At 58.1% G+C, this 13,126-nt stretch overlaps 1 protein-coding gene across 3 annotated transcripts; it reads right to left on the bottom strand.

Moving 5' to 3' along the window:
• Nucleotides 1-1,373: 1,373 nt before the first annotated feature.
• LOC139825449 (centrosome-associated protein CEP250-like) lies at nucleotides 1,374-12,676 on the bottom strand. Of its 3 annotated transcripts, none has more exons than XM_071815399.1 (19): nucleotides 12,054-12,674; nucleotides 11,242-11,298; nucleotides 10,441-10,523; nucleotides 9,696-9,861; nucleotides 9,339-9,445; nucleotides 8,535-8,642; nucleotides 7,848-7,944; nucleotides 7,281-7,379; nucleotides 6,947-7,125; nucleotides 6,317-6,499; nucleotides 5,952-6,096; nucleotides 5,525-5,671; nucleotides 5,108-5,338; nucleotides 4,185-4,378; nucleotides 3,508-3,635; nucleotides 3,136-3,305; nucleotides 2,087-2,242; nucleotides 1,578-1,685; nucleotides 1,374-1,490 (listed from the first exon to the last, which is right to left on the bottom strand). In XM_071815399.1, the coding sequence occupies exons 1-19, from the start codon at nucleotides 12,150-12,152 to the stop codon at nucleotides 1,449-1,451; spliced, it is 2,499 nt and encodes an 832-aa protein (XP_071671500.1). In that variant the 5' UTR covers nucleotides 12,153-12,674; the 3' UTR covers nucleotides 1,374-1,448. The 3 variants fall into 3 exon arrangements, with proteins under 3 accessions (XP_071671500.1, XP_071671501.1, XP_071671502.1); XM_071815400.1 differs by lacking the exon at nucleotides 12,054-12,674 and adding an exon at nucleotides 11,460-11,833; XM_071815401.1 differs by lacking the exons at nucleotides 1,374-1,490; nucleotides 1,578-1,685; nucleotides 2,087-2,242 and having other exon boundaries at nucleotides 3,163-3,431; nucleotides 12,054-12,676.
• Between the last annotated feature and the right edge of the window lie 450 nt (nucleotides 12,677-13,126).

The raw sequence follows: 13,126 nt of genomic DNA, 5'->3' as shown, positions 1-13,126 counted from the left end.
CGGCGAGCGGCTTTATAGAGCACTCGCCATTGTGGCATCACGGCGTTGCCGCATTGTCACATCACTGGTTTCCATGACGCTGCCCTGCTGCTGCCCACCGGCAGGGCACACCCCTTGATACCAAAAAGTCTATTCTGCTAATCTACTCTATTCTATATTGGTCAGATTGTCTCCAGCACCATGAAATCTCACCTTGAATGTTACCAGGGATGAGGCATCTACCACCTCTCTGGGCAACATGTGCCAGCATTTTACCACTCTCATTGTAAAAAAATTCCTCCCTTGTATCTAGTCTAGATCTCCCCTCTTTGGTTTAAAACCATCATCCCTTGCCCTGTGTCCTGGTTTTGTTAAAAAACAAGTTTCTCTTTTAGTGAATTTTGCCTCTCAGCTAAAGCTTCATATCAGCTGCATTTTCCTGGAGAACCAGACACATGTTTTGGCAAACCTCGCAATGGAATGCAAACTTATTGATAAGCACGGATGGACATCTCGCGAGAGGGGCAACGAGAAACTGGTGACCGAGAGACTGAGCAACGGTGAATAACATTCCATTCACGTGAATACTTCATATAAAAGTGGGAGATCACGAGGATCTCATCCCTTTTTCCTTCCCTTTTTCCTCATGGCTGACATTAGGAGAGGACCTTGCTGCTCGTCCCTGTGAACGGAGGCCTAGTGAGAGACTGAGTCCAGCTCCGGTTGGCTGCAGAGTCCAATCCAGGACTTTGCGTGCTGGCTCTGCAGTTGCTGAGACTTTCAAGATTGGTTTTGTATATTTTGTATTATTTTCTCTATTCTTATCAGTAGCATTAGTACAACATCTTTAACTTTTCCAACTCTCTTCTCTCTGTCCTTCTTTCCCTCCCGATCGCCTGTCCTTGGTGGGAAGTGGGGAGAGGGAGGGGCAAATGGGGGAAGTGTGGGGGAGAGGAGGTGAACAACACATCTGCCAGGGTTTGATTGTCACCCCGCAATCTTAACCCTCGACACCCTGAGAAAGAAAAGAGGAGAAAAGGAGCTCCCGGGGCAGAGAAACGCAGAGCCCGGCACCCAGGGCACAGGGAGCGCCGTGCTGGGTACCCAGAGGCAGCTGCACAGAAATTCACTTCGCTAGAGCTCTGTGTTCAGAAAAAGAGACAGAGGAGTCAAACCAAAAGAAAAACTTTATTCAACTAAAGGGAAGAGTCCACCGGGCATCTCACTGTGGGGTCTCTTCCAAAACGCGGGGGACGCAGCCCCCATTGACCCCAGTTCCCCAGCCCTAGCTCCCGGCCGCAATGATCCCTCCTCCTTTCCCCATGGGCTGAGGTACTCGGAGGGTACAACCTTTCCGATCCGCCTGCTCCCCATCTCCCCACCCACCCCCCCCAACCCCCCCAGTAGCTGGGGGTTAAAATTCCCTTCCTTCATCTTCAAGGGTGTGACTGCCCCTGGAGTCCTTGCTTCTATTTTGGTTCTTGCACCAGCTGTGTCTCCAGGAGGGCCACCTGAAAGAGGCAAAAGACCACTGGGATTTGCCATCGTTCCTCCCTATGGCCAGACCCTCCTGCCACCCAGTGCGATCCTGTTCTCACCTGTCTGGAAGCCGGCACCTTCCGCTGGTCAGAGAGAGACAATGCGCACGCATCTGGCAGCGACCGACCACGGCAACATCTCTTCAGCCTCCTCCGTTCACGTTCCACCTGCACGTTGGGAAGGAGAAAGGGTCACAGACTCGGGCCACCAAACGAGTTGCAGAAGGACCCCTGCACATCAGGGCAAGGAGATTTCTGCTCAGAGACTGTCACTTGCACCTGAGAACGTTGGGGCAAAACGCACTCGAAGCAGAATATGGAGGAGAAAGGGCAAGAGAGAGTCCAGTGTGTGTGGATGGGGACACTGGGGCAGGAAGGGTGGTACCCCAGTGAATGTGCATTTGGGAAGGCAACGGGTGCCAGGAGGGAGAGAAAATAGACAGCGAGTGTGCACAGGGGGACGGGGAGAGGGCAGGAAAGCAGCAGAGGGCTCCAAAGTGCTGTCTGGGAAACGTGTGGTGTTCCAGGGCACCGGGAGGCTTTGCAGAGGCAGGGAAAGCCTGTTTCACCTGCTCCAGGGTCCTCCTGAGCTCAGCGTTGTACTGCTTCAGCTCCGTCTTCTCCAGTTCCAGCCTTGCAACTGCTCCCTGCAGACATTCCAGCCGCTGCGACAGGCGTCTCTTCTCTGAGAGCCAGGAGAGCTGCTCCCCTTCTGCAGCAGCCTGCTGGGGATTCAGAGAGGAGATGGTGGAGCTGGTGCCACACGCAGGTTACAAGGGCCAGAATGAACAAGCCGGGGAGAGTGAGCGCGCTCAGGACTGGACAGGGCCAAGTGCCTTCTTCTCCCCCTGGGCCACAGCCCAAAACAGCCCCAAACTCTCTTCCCAGGGGCCCCCTGCAGATCACCTGGGAGAAATCCACACTCATTTGCCTTCCTGCTTTTGGGGCTGTGGCACAAGTACATGCGGAATGGCAATGAAGCCTTTAACCGGATCACGCAACAGTACCAATTCCATTATTTTAATACAGCGGAAAAGCTGTTGCCCAGAGATCTCCATCTCTGAAAGCATCCTCTAAGCACCATCGGTGTCGCTGCTGTTCAGCCATCGGTATAAAACTCTACCGAGTTCCCTACATTAGAGTGGTCAACGGGAGGAAAACGCTTCAGGATGGAGCCCCAGCCAAGCTCCTCAGAACATGGGAAGCTTCACCCTCCTTTGGGGTTCAGGCCCAAAGAAAACCCCTCTGTCCACCGAGAAAGGGCAGCAAGAAAGGAACAAAGCTCCCGTGACTGCAGCTGGCAGGAGGGTCAGGACTCTGCCCCATGGGAGACGGGAGGCTGGTAAGAGCCCCCCTGTGCTGCCACGCTCTGGGTGGGGCCCCCAACCTGCCCTTGAACTCATCTCACGCCCACGCTCCATCTGTGGCTGCATTTCCTGTCCCAGCACAGTCCTGTGGGCTCCACGTGCCTTCGAGTACGAGCCATCGGCTCTGCTGCTGGCCCGGCAACGTGCGGCCTGCGACACGCGGTTGCTGCCATTTCACACCCCGGGCCGTTCCTCTGCTAAAGCCAGCCCACCGAGCGTGCTTGAGGAATTCAACACCTCTTGTTTCCTACCAGGTCTTGCAGGAGCCTCTGTGTTTCTGCTTCGTGGTCGCTCTGCCGAAGTCTGAGGGCATCGTCATGCTGCCGTTCTCTCCGCAAGAGCTGTTGTGCCGCGTTCTCCCGCTCCTGCCTCAGGAGAGATCTCTCTGCTTCCAGCTCACGTTGAAGACACTTCACTTCCCCTGCAAACCCCACAAGTGGCAAGAGTCAGAGTCTACCCAGACCCTGCTTCTGGCCTTACTGACCTTCAGCCCTTGGAGTTTCAGTGCTGGAGGGGTCTGTTCCAGCTCCTTCACTCCTCACAAGCACTGCGGACAGAGAGCTGGTTTTATACCATCTTGTCTAGGCAGGGCATCACCAGAAACAAAGCACATGGGGCCTCACCTTGTATCACGTCCTTGGCCTGCGTGACGGTGTGAAGCCGCATCTCCAGGTGACTCCGGGCGATCTCCAGCTGAGATACGCGCTGCTGAGCCTCAAACAGGCTGCGCGCCAGGGTCTCCTTCACCGGCCTGCGGGTTGTGGACACGGAGAGAAATGAGCTTCTTGCTCCTGACACCCACAGGGAGGGATCCCAGTGACAAGTGCTTCAAGATCCCTGCCCCTGAGAACGGAAAAGGGGCTGCATGGACACCCGTGTACAGCAAACATATTTCTGCCATTTAAATTAGCAATGCAGGCCCCTCTGAGGGAACGCCCAGGCTTTCCTTAGGACCCAGCGTAACACAGCAAGCCCAGCCGAATTTCATCTCGACAGCCAAATCTGAAATGGCTGCTGCCTGCTGGATGGCACACAGGTAGCAGTTTTCCTGACAACGTCTGTGCCAGCCAGCAAAAGCCCAACCTCTGCTCACAGGTGCATCCCATCAGCACTTCCAACTGCTCTGCAGGGGGACACAATAAGCAGGTTTTTTTCCCCTCAAGATTCTTCCCTGTTCTGTCCCTGGAAGGTGAGAACATCCGCAAAGCACAGGGGACGCAAGAAAGCCCCGTGCAATGCTGACCAGCTCTGTAATTCCCGACAGCGAGTCATGTCCTGCCCAGGGTTCCTCGCCCTTTACCTGGCCTCTGCCAGCTGCTCGGAAAGGCCTTGTCTGTCCCGCTCCACGGCTGCCAGGCGCAGCTCCAGGGCAGCCTTCTCCTGCACCAGCACCTCCTTCTCTTCGGACACCTTGGCCAGGGCGAGCCCTTGGCGAGAGGACTCCTGGCGCAACTGCTCCAGACCAGTGCTGGCCGACTCTTGCTGCCGGGACACCTGGAACGGGACAAACCGCAGCTGGAGCCCTTTCTGTGCAGCTGTGTGCAGAGCAGCCAGCGCCGCTGGCCAGGGGGCGGGAGGAGAAAGAGCTCCTGTCCCGGGGGCTCCAAGTGTGAGAGCAGCTGCTGGTCCCGCACCGAGAGCCTGGGCTGCCAAAAGGCGCTGGCCCCGCTCACCGGCAAGTGATGTGCAAGGCCAGCCTGGGCTGCCTGGGACCAGCTGTGGCCTCCCCAGTGCCCAGTGCAGGGGACGGTCACTGCCCTGCTCCTGCTGGCCACACCAGTGCTGGGACAAGCCAGGCTGCTCTTGGCCTTCTGGGACACCTGGGCACACGCCGGCTCATGTTCAGCCGCTGCCGACCGGATTCTGCCTCAGAAAAAGGATTCAGAGCTACACAGTTTGTTTCTTTTGCCACAGGTGACAGGAGTCGCCCCGCTCTGATCCATGGACAACACGATCACCGCTTTGCAGCTCAGCAAAAGCCACGGAAGAGGCCAACACGGACCGGTGGATTAGAAGAACCCAGAGAAGCAGAGGACAGCGCAGAGAACTGCAGAGCTGCTCCGCAAGCCATCAACGTGGTGCCAAAAAGAAGGGAACAAACCCCCTGCCCTGCAGGGCTACCGAGTGTCTCCTTGACACAAAGCCTGCAGCAGCCAGCAGACACAGCTTCACTCAGCCAAGCAGCCAAACGCCCACCCACAAGCACCAGCTTTTTGGTCTCACCTCACTGAGCTGCTCTCGGGTTTCTTCCTTCTCCTCTGCCAGTCTCCTCAGCTGCACCCGCAGCCCCTCCTGCTGCTCCTCTGCTTCCTGCAGCAGCTGCTCCAGCTGGGCTTTCTCCGCACAGAGCTCTGCCTTGGTTCTTTCACACCAGCTCAGCCGCTCCTGCTCACAGACTCTTGCTCTCTCCAGCCCGGCCACTTTCTCTGACACAACCTTATTCTCTTGCTCCAGCTACAATCACAGAAGCAGAGAGCACATCAAAGACAGGAACATTTCCTAGGAAGGAGCTTTGGCTTGGACAGGACAAGGAACAACATTTGCACAGCCAGCCAGTCCTACTGCTGGAAGGCAAGAAGGCTGAGAAGCAGCAGCAGCTGGAGACAAACAGCTGGCAAGAGCTGTGGCAACTCTGCTCACCTGCAGCACAAGGTGGTTCAGCTGCACTTTCTCCACTGCAAGAGCTTCATTGATACTGCTCATGTTGGCTGCTGCAGCACGGAGATCAGCTATTTCTACACTCAGCTGCTTCTGAGTCCTGCTCAACTCTGCCACCGACTGCTCGGCCTGCAGAGACAAAAGAACAACGTGACAACAAGGGCAGGAAAATGCCTGACTCCCAGCAGCAACTCCCATCCCCTGGGTGTCTCCGACACGCTCCCAGTTCACGCTCCCAATGAGCACGTGGGGACTGAACACCCAAAGAGCCTGTGTGCTCTGATCCCCATTTCCCCAGAAGGACAACAACGGTTTCCCTGTCTTCTCCTGCCAGGAACAGCACCGGTGCTGGTCCTGCTGTCACAGCTCCCTCTCCCACAGGTGCTCCCTAGGAATAAGGTGACCGTACCTTCTCCAGGGCCATGGTCAGCTCGTGTTTCTCTCGCTCCAGCAGATCCCTCTGAAGCTGCGACTCCTCCAGCGTCTCTCTCGCCACTACCAGCTCACTCTGCAATAATGAATGTTTTCCTTCGAGCGCAGCAAAGTCCTTCAGCCTGGGAGACGGGGAAAGACAAACAAGTTCTTAACCTAAAAGCATTGTCATCTCCAAACCAAGAGTACCTAATATGTCCAGATATGGCAGCCAGCCCTGCCCGCGGGCTCCCTTCGCCCTTCTGTGCTGCAAATGACGAGCAGGCACAACTCAGCCTTGTGCGCTGGGCCCCTAAGGTCCAGCCATGCCCACCCCTGCCCCGAGAAAGCTCGAACGCTCACAGCAGCTCCTGCTCACGACGCGCTCTCTCCATCGCCTCTTGCTGCTCCACCTTGTCCCCCTGGGCTGAGTCTTCCTTCAGCTGCAGCTCCGTGTTCCTTTGACGCAGACGCGAGGCTTCTTGCTCCGTTACTTCCAGCTGCTGCTGTAGCTCGTCCCTGGTTCTCTCCAGGTTGGCACAGTCACTGGAGAGACAAGGCTCCGTTACAAGAATGAAGAGGCCAGGAGAGTCACAGATCCCGTTTTCCTCATCCCAGGATGGAGCTGTGGGGAGCACGGGGAGGAAGAACTTGCTCTTCCCCTCCCAGGGTAACTGAAGAGGGAAGCAGAAAGGCGGGCAGGCTGCTGCCTTCAGCCAGCGAGAAGCGGTGCCCGGGAAAGGGCACCCAAAGAGCAGAAGCAGACACAGCATGTCGAGGGAGAGGCGCCTTGTATGCCAGCATCGCTCTGAATCGCCCAGACAGCCTTGGGAGGCACAGCCGAGCAGGAAAAGCAGCGACAGGAGGATGCTGTGGTGCCAAACAGAGGCACGCGCGAGGCAGGGCAGGCAAGTTCTCTGCCCACAACAGCTCTGGGCTCCCGAACTGGAAGCAGATTGCCTCTGGACCGCAGGAGAAGGAGGAAACGCTCACCTTCTGAGCGCTTCCACCAGAGACTGGAGGTGCTGCCGCTGGCTGCTGGACGTGGCGCATTCCTCCTGCAGCTGCTCAAGCCTCTGCTGCAGCGTCCTGCACTTCTCTTCCTGCTGCCTGTGCTGCTGCAGCAGGGAATCAATGGAGTCCTGCCTGGCAGAAAGCTCTTCTTGTAGGGCCTGCAAGCAACGGGCAGGGAAAGAGCACAAAGAAGCAGTGAGGAGCGGCCAAGGCGGCTCCAGACAGCCGGGAGAAGCAGTGAGCAGAGAGACGGCTCCGCTGGAGGCAAAAGCTGGGAGGGGGTTGGAGATCAAGGTCCCAGCTCTGCACACACCTCAGTTATATCTTTTATCAGCTTTTGCAGGGACAGGTTCTCCTCTTTGGCACTTTTACTCCACAGAACTTCACGTTCTTTCTCTAACCGACCAGCTTCCTGAGAACAGAAGGAGGAAAGGGTGGGCAGGGCAGAGCTGCTCCCTCTGCAGCGTTCCCATCCTCAGCGGCACTGCCGTGCCCAGAAGCCTCAGCCCTCGGCATTCCAGTGCATTCCTTCCCACATCTATTCCACTTCTTCCTGGCTAAAACTAAGAAGGGAAAGACCGACAGCTCGTTTCCATAGACTGCCAGGAAGCTGCCAGTGCCAAGGAACTTTGACCCCAGGCACAACAGCCTTGGTGCAACCCCTGAGGAAGACACCGGAGCTGTCTGCAGCTCCCCTGCCGCTGCTGCACCCGGACTGACTGCACCTGTGCCAAACACACAAGGAACATTCTGGCAATGTCCCTGATGTTCCCCTGCAGGTGGCATCTCTACCCCTCCTTCTGCTGAGGAAACCGCACCTCTGTGTGCTACGGCTGGGGAGCAAACACTGGGCTGTCCCCCAGATCAAGGGAAAACACACCAGAATCTCCACGGTGTCGTCAGGTGTTTCCATGGGCTTCTCCTTCTCCTCATTCTTCTTCTGGGAGGGTACAAGCAAGGCCGAGAGCTCCAGCACCCTGAGAAGAGAAGGTCCACATGCCACTCCAAAAGCACAGCACACCATCGCCTGGGAAAGAGCTGAGCAGCTCCCAGAGGCACAGCAGAGAAAGTCCAAGCCAGAAAATACAGCAAAGGCAGCATCCAGCTCTAAGGGGTAATGAGCTTGAGGGTGCCAAATGGCCCTTCTTGCCACAAAGGTCTTCTGCACTCAGTCTTGCAAGGAACCATCAGCACAGAGGAGCTACACTGCTTATGATGCTCCTGTTCACATTCCTCCCAACTGCTTTAATGCAGCCCTGGGGAGGAAAAGGGCTGTACAGAGACAGAGCTCTCTTTATGCTGCTCTCCATTTCTCACCAAGAGTCAGCTAACAGCAAAAACACTGTGCTATGCAATCTCTTTGACAGTCTGGTCTTACTCAGAACAGCTTCTGTCAGTCTGACGGCTTTTCTGTCCATCCCGTTGAAGGCAACAGTCTGACCAGGCACAGAAACAGGGCTGTGCAGGTCTGTTCATGTGTTTAAAACGTGAACACAGCTCATCTACGAATCACAGCAGCAGCCACAAAAGATCATGTTGGTAACTGCAAAGTTTAAAACAGCTTCACCTGTCCTGAAGCTCCTTCTTCTCCAGGTCGCCAGAGGTTGGACGGGAGCAGCTCACAAGCACAGCTCCAGAAAGCCTCATGTGCTCTGCCTTCAGCTCAGACAAATCTCTGAAGAGGAATCAAGAAAGAGACCGTGTTCACAGCACCATCTCTATCAGCTCACTCGCTTCTGAAGCGCATCATTGTGCACCAGTCCCAGCTGGCAGGAAAGGTGACGCCTTGGCTGGGACGAGCCGCTCATCTGGCACTTTGGGACCAGGACGCATCTGGACAGTTGAGCAATGAGTCTGCGTGATCGTCGAGGATGAGTCTGTTTTCTCCTCAGAGATGAGAAGAAATGTGTGGGACGGCCAGAGGCCTCAAGGACCTCCACTGACTCTTACTGACTGTTGCTGCTGCTCTAGCTTATTAACATACTCTCATTCAGTGAGATGTACGGCAGATTTCCACCGTTCTATTAAACGGACTGCTCTACGTGCTGCACGCACAGCTGTGGGGAGTCTCTTCCAGCATGTCCATGTGTGCCCGTGCCCGAGTTAATGTGCCCAAACATCACCACAGGCAAGTTCATCGCTCAGGGCCTCGGCATTGCCCACAGCCCGAGCCCCTCAGTCTGGTTTGAAAACCTGCATCAAACCAAATCATTCCAAAGACAGCTAAACAGCTTCATGGCTTCATTGCTTCAGACTCTCAAAGGAGAAATCATGGCTTGAGCCACAATTACTGTAACATGGAGGCTCACCCAGCAGGTGTGAAGGAAGCTACAGCTTTCCTGCAAGAGCTCTGGCCTTCCCTCGTACTCACCGGTCAGTGGCAGCCTTCATCTCCAGGAACTGACGGCGGAAGGTCACCACCTGGCACCACAGGCTGAGGAGACGCTGGTGTTCACCCCTGACGTAGCTGTCATACACCTAAACGTGCCAAGACAAAAAGAAATGCCAGTCCAGCCTTCGCCAACACTGCTCGAGTCTTTCAGAGAGGAGAGAGCGCAACCCCCAGCACCAGGTCTCTTCCATCTCCCAGCCCTGTCTCCTGCTCCTCAGCACCAGCACAGCTCAGCAGAGCCACCGCTGCCACACAGCAAGACCTCTCGGCCAGAAATCAAATCCATTCTCACGCCGCTCTGGCATCACGGCTGACGAGCCCGCAGCCTTTCCTTACCTCGCGCTCACGGCGCCGTTCACTCTCCTTCAACCCCAGCTCCTCCCGGGCCCTCATCCAATCCGCCGTCAGTTTTGCAACATCTTCTTTGAGGGCTGAATTAACCTCACCGGCTTCATCGAGCTGCTCCCGCAGGAGAGCGTTCACTTCTGCCAGATTCTCACACCTGGGAGAGGGAGAAACAGCAGAGAGGTCGCTCAACAACTGCTGCCCACAAGCAGCAGCCCCGGGATTTCCCAGCTCCCTCAACACTGGCTTTGTTGTCAGACTCAGAGGCAGCAAAAGCGCTTCCTGGCATTAACCAAGATCTCTCTGGGATGGCCAGCTCAGCTGCTTCTCCTGGCTTTAAGCCTTCCATTGCCATCCACAGGTTCGGTTCTCCCTTCCTCTCAACTCTGATGATGCCCACAGTGAACGTCTTGCCTCCCCGCCGTGCTGTCTGATCACTGCATCATCCATCACCTTTCTCTACCACTGTCCTGAGCCCTCACCTACTGAACCCTGGAGCACCTGAGGCTGGAAAGGGACCTTTGCAGCTCACCCGGAACAACCCCCCGCTCAGAACAGAGCCATTCGGCACACAACACTGTCACTGCACCACAGAAAACACATCGTGGACCTTTCTCCTGTCACAGCGGCTCGTCCAGCCGCTTCCCTTGGGGAGAGCAGGCGGCACTGGCAGGTTTTCCCTCCCCTCCATGAGCATCCAGGGTACCGGCTATGAGGGAACGCTTCTTCCTTGTACCTTTGCTGCTCCTCTTCCAGCCGCAGCAGTGCTTTCTCCAGGCTCTGGTCTTCTGTGGCTTCCCGCCTGCCGGGGAGGGATCCCTAAGGCAGAAAGGAAAAGATTAGTCAAATTCTTGTGTTCCCTTCACTACTGTCAGCATCCATCGCTCTCCCCTCCATTTGCTGGTATCTCTGCAGCTCGTGGCTTCTTCCAGGCATAACAGTGTCGTGACAGCAGAGAGGAAGGGGAAGGGTGTCACTGCAGGGGACAGCTCTGCTCAGTCTCCCACTGTTGCACTCTCACAGCCCGGGATCCTCCGCTCAGCACCACAAGCGCTCACTTGCACTTGAAGCCCAGGAATGCTCTCCTGCTCTCCTACTCTTCCTCTCCCAGGTTTACTTTAGCCGCGAAGCAGAAAGAAAAGCACAGAAGAGCCAGCTCTGTGTGCTGAACGCCAGCATTCCCGCCTGCCGAAATGCCGTGTTCCAGCCGGTTCTCTTTCAGAGACGGCCCCACAACGTAACAGGCAGTACGGCCCTCTCCTGAGACCGAGGACAGCGCGTTACCCCAGCAGGAAAGCGCTCTCTCACAAAACTAAAATCCTTCTTGGTGGGGATTTCTGGACTGGCATTTCTGGGACTCCTGGCTGCTCCAAGAACGGCAACTGCACACACACTGACGGGCAGAATTACAGCGCTTCCCGAAACCCTCCGGTAGCAAAAGCCTGTTTTCCTGTCACTGTCACTCTGGAGAGGTGTTTTTTGCCGGTGTTAACGAATGCTGTGTGCACTGTCTGTAGTCAGCAGCCTGCACACTCACCCCTGCTGCCTCCACTTGCTGCTCCAGCTCTCGGCACCGAGTCCGGTACTGCAGGACCTGGGAGGATACAGAGAAGGAAGATGAGCGAATGCAGCTTCTCCCAGACGCGGCTCCTCCCGCATCCCCTTTTCTCTCAGTCTTTGCAGCCCAAGCACGGAACATTTCACGGCACTGCTGATACAGCAACGAGAAGTCGTGACCATACGGGGAAGCTTCACCTCCTCTGATCTTCAGGCCAGCCAGCCAGGGTTTCTGTCGCACACAGCACTGTCTGCTCATGCTAAGGCAGCGCTGGCCAGCAGCACCTGCCCCATGGGCACCCGGACCCCAACTCGAGATTCCCACGGGGGAAAGGTCCCCCGGGCCCTGAAGGGAGGGCAAGGAGGGAGTTTCCACGTCGCTTCTCAAGCCCCGCCGAGCAGGTCAGCTCTGCCCCAGCCCCGCTCAGCCGCTGCACAACGCGGTTTCTGTGCAGCTGCACAAGAGCCGCCCGGGCCCGTTCGCCGGCCGGGCAGCGGCAGCGAAGGCGGCCAAGGGCTGCCGAGCGGCTCGGGGCTGCCGGCGGGGGAAGCAGCGCCCAGCACGCCTGGGCGGGCCGGGCGGAGCGGGGCGGCTCCCGGCGCCTCCCCCGAGCTCCGCGCTGGGCACCGTCCCGCCCGCGGCAGCTCCGGGAAGGAACCCGCTGGGGCCGCGCGTTCGCCCCCGGCATCGCCGCGGCCCAGCGCCCTCTCTGGGCGGCCCGGACACCCCGGCCCCAGCACCGCGGCCCGGCCCCGGGCAGCTCCCCCCGGGCAGGCGCCCCCGCTCCTCACCTTCGCCTGCAGCTTCCGCACCACCAGCGCTTGCCGGTGCTGCGCCTCCTGCGAGCTCTGCAGCCGGCGCCGCAGGGAGCCCTGGCTCGGCGCCGCCATGGCCCCGCTCCCTGCCGGGCCCCGCGGCGGGGGCTGCTCCGCGCCCTGCCCGGCGGACCGCGCTCAGGCGGCCCCGGGCCGCGGGCTGGCGCCTCCGGGGCGGGCGGAGCGGCTCCCCCTGCCCGCCGGGCGCGACCGGGAGCCGCGGGGCGGGAGAGCCGGGCTGGCTCGGGGCCGCTCTGGGGCAGCGCTTCGCTCCCCGCTGCTCTTCTCGCTTCTGTCTCCTCTCTCCTCGGCTCTCGGTTCTCTCTGCTCGCTCCTGGCCGGGCCCGCCGGGCTGCGGTGCTGCTCTGGGCAGCGCTTTGCTCCACCGAGCCCTGCGCAGGGACCGGTAACGGCCCCGGAGAACGGTGCGGGCAGCACGCGCTGCCGCGGGAGCCCGGGAGAGAAGGAGCGAGGAAACGGTCCCGAGAGCAGAGCGTGGGGTGTGGGGACACTGGGGCAGGGAGGGGGCAGCGCAGGGACAGCGCAAAAGCTCCGTGGGCCAGGGGAGCCGACGGAGCAGCCGGAGCTTTCTGCTAAAGCTCACACTTGAGCCCGGGACTGGCCCTGGCGCAGGAGTTCCAGGCTGGGGCGCAAACCAAACGCACACGGGTGGCACTTGGGAACCTTTTCCTCCCTGTTTTGCAGCATGAACGGGACAGACTGCAAGCAGGTAGAGAAGAGCCTGGGTGCCAGAGAAAACGGACAAGTCACAGCACCACGTGCTCTCTGAACTACACTTCACTTCATCACCTCATGAAGAAATACAAGAACCAAAGATGACACACGGGGCTCAGTCCCCTTGGCCAGACTGGTCTGTTGCACGAATTCACTTATTCACCCCTCGGGTCGGGAGCTCTCCTGACTTAGAACCCCTCACGCTTAATCCGTGCTTCACAAGGGTGGCACCCGTGGGCACGCGCAGGGCCATGGGGGTACCCAGAGGCAGCAAAGGGCTCAGGCTGGACACCCAGGGGCACACGCAGGGCTCT

The sequence above is a fragment of the Patagioenas fasciata genome, chromosome 16, assembly GCF_037038585.1.
Source record: "Patagioenas fasciata isolate bPatFas1 chromosome 16, bPatFas1.hap1, whole genome shotgun sequence".
Classification (NCBI taxonomy): Eukaryota; Metazoa; Chordata; class Aves; order Columbiformes; family Columbidae; genus Patagioenas; species Patagioenas fasciata.
The sequence above is the reverse complement of the archived record's forward strand: the minus strand, read 5'-3'. Positions and strand labels throughout refer to the sequence as shown.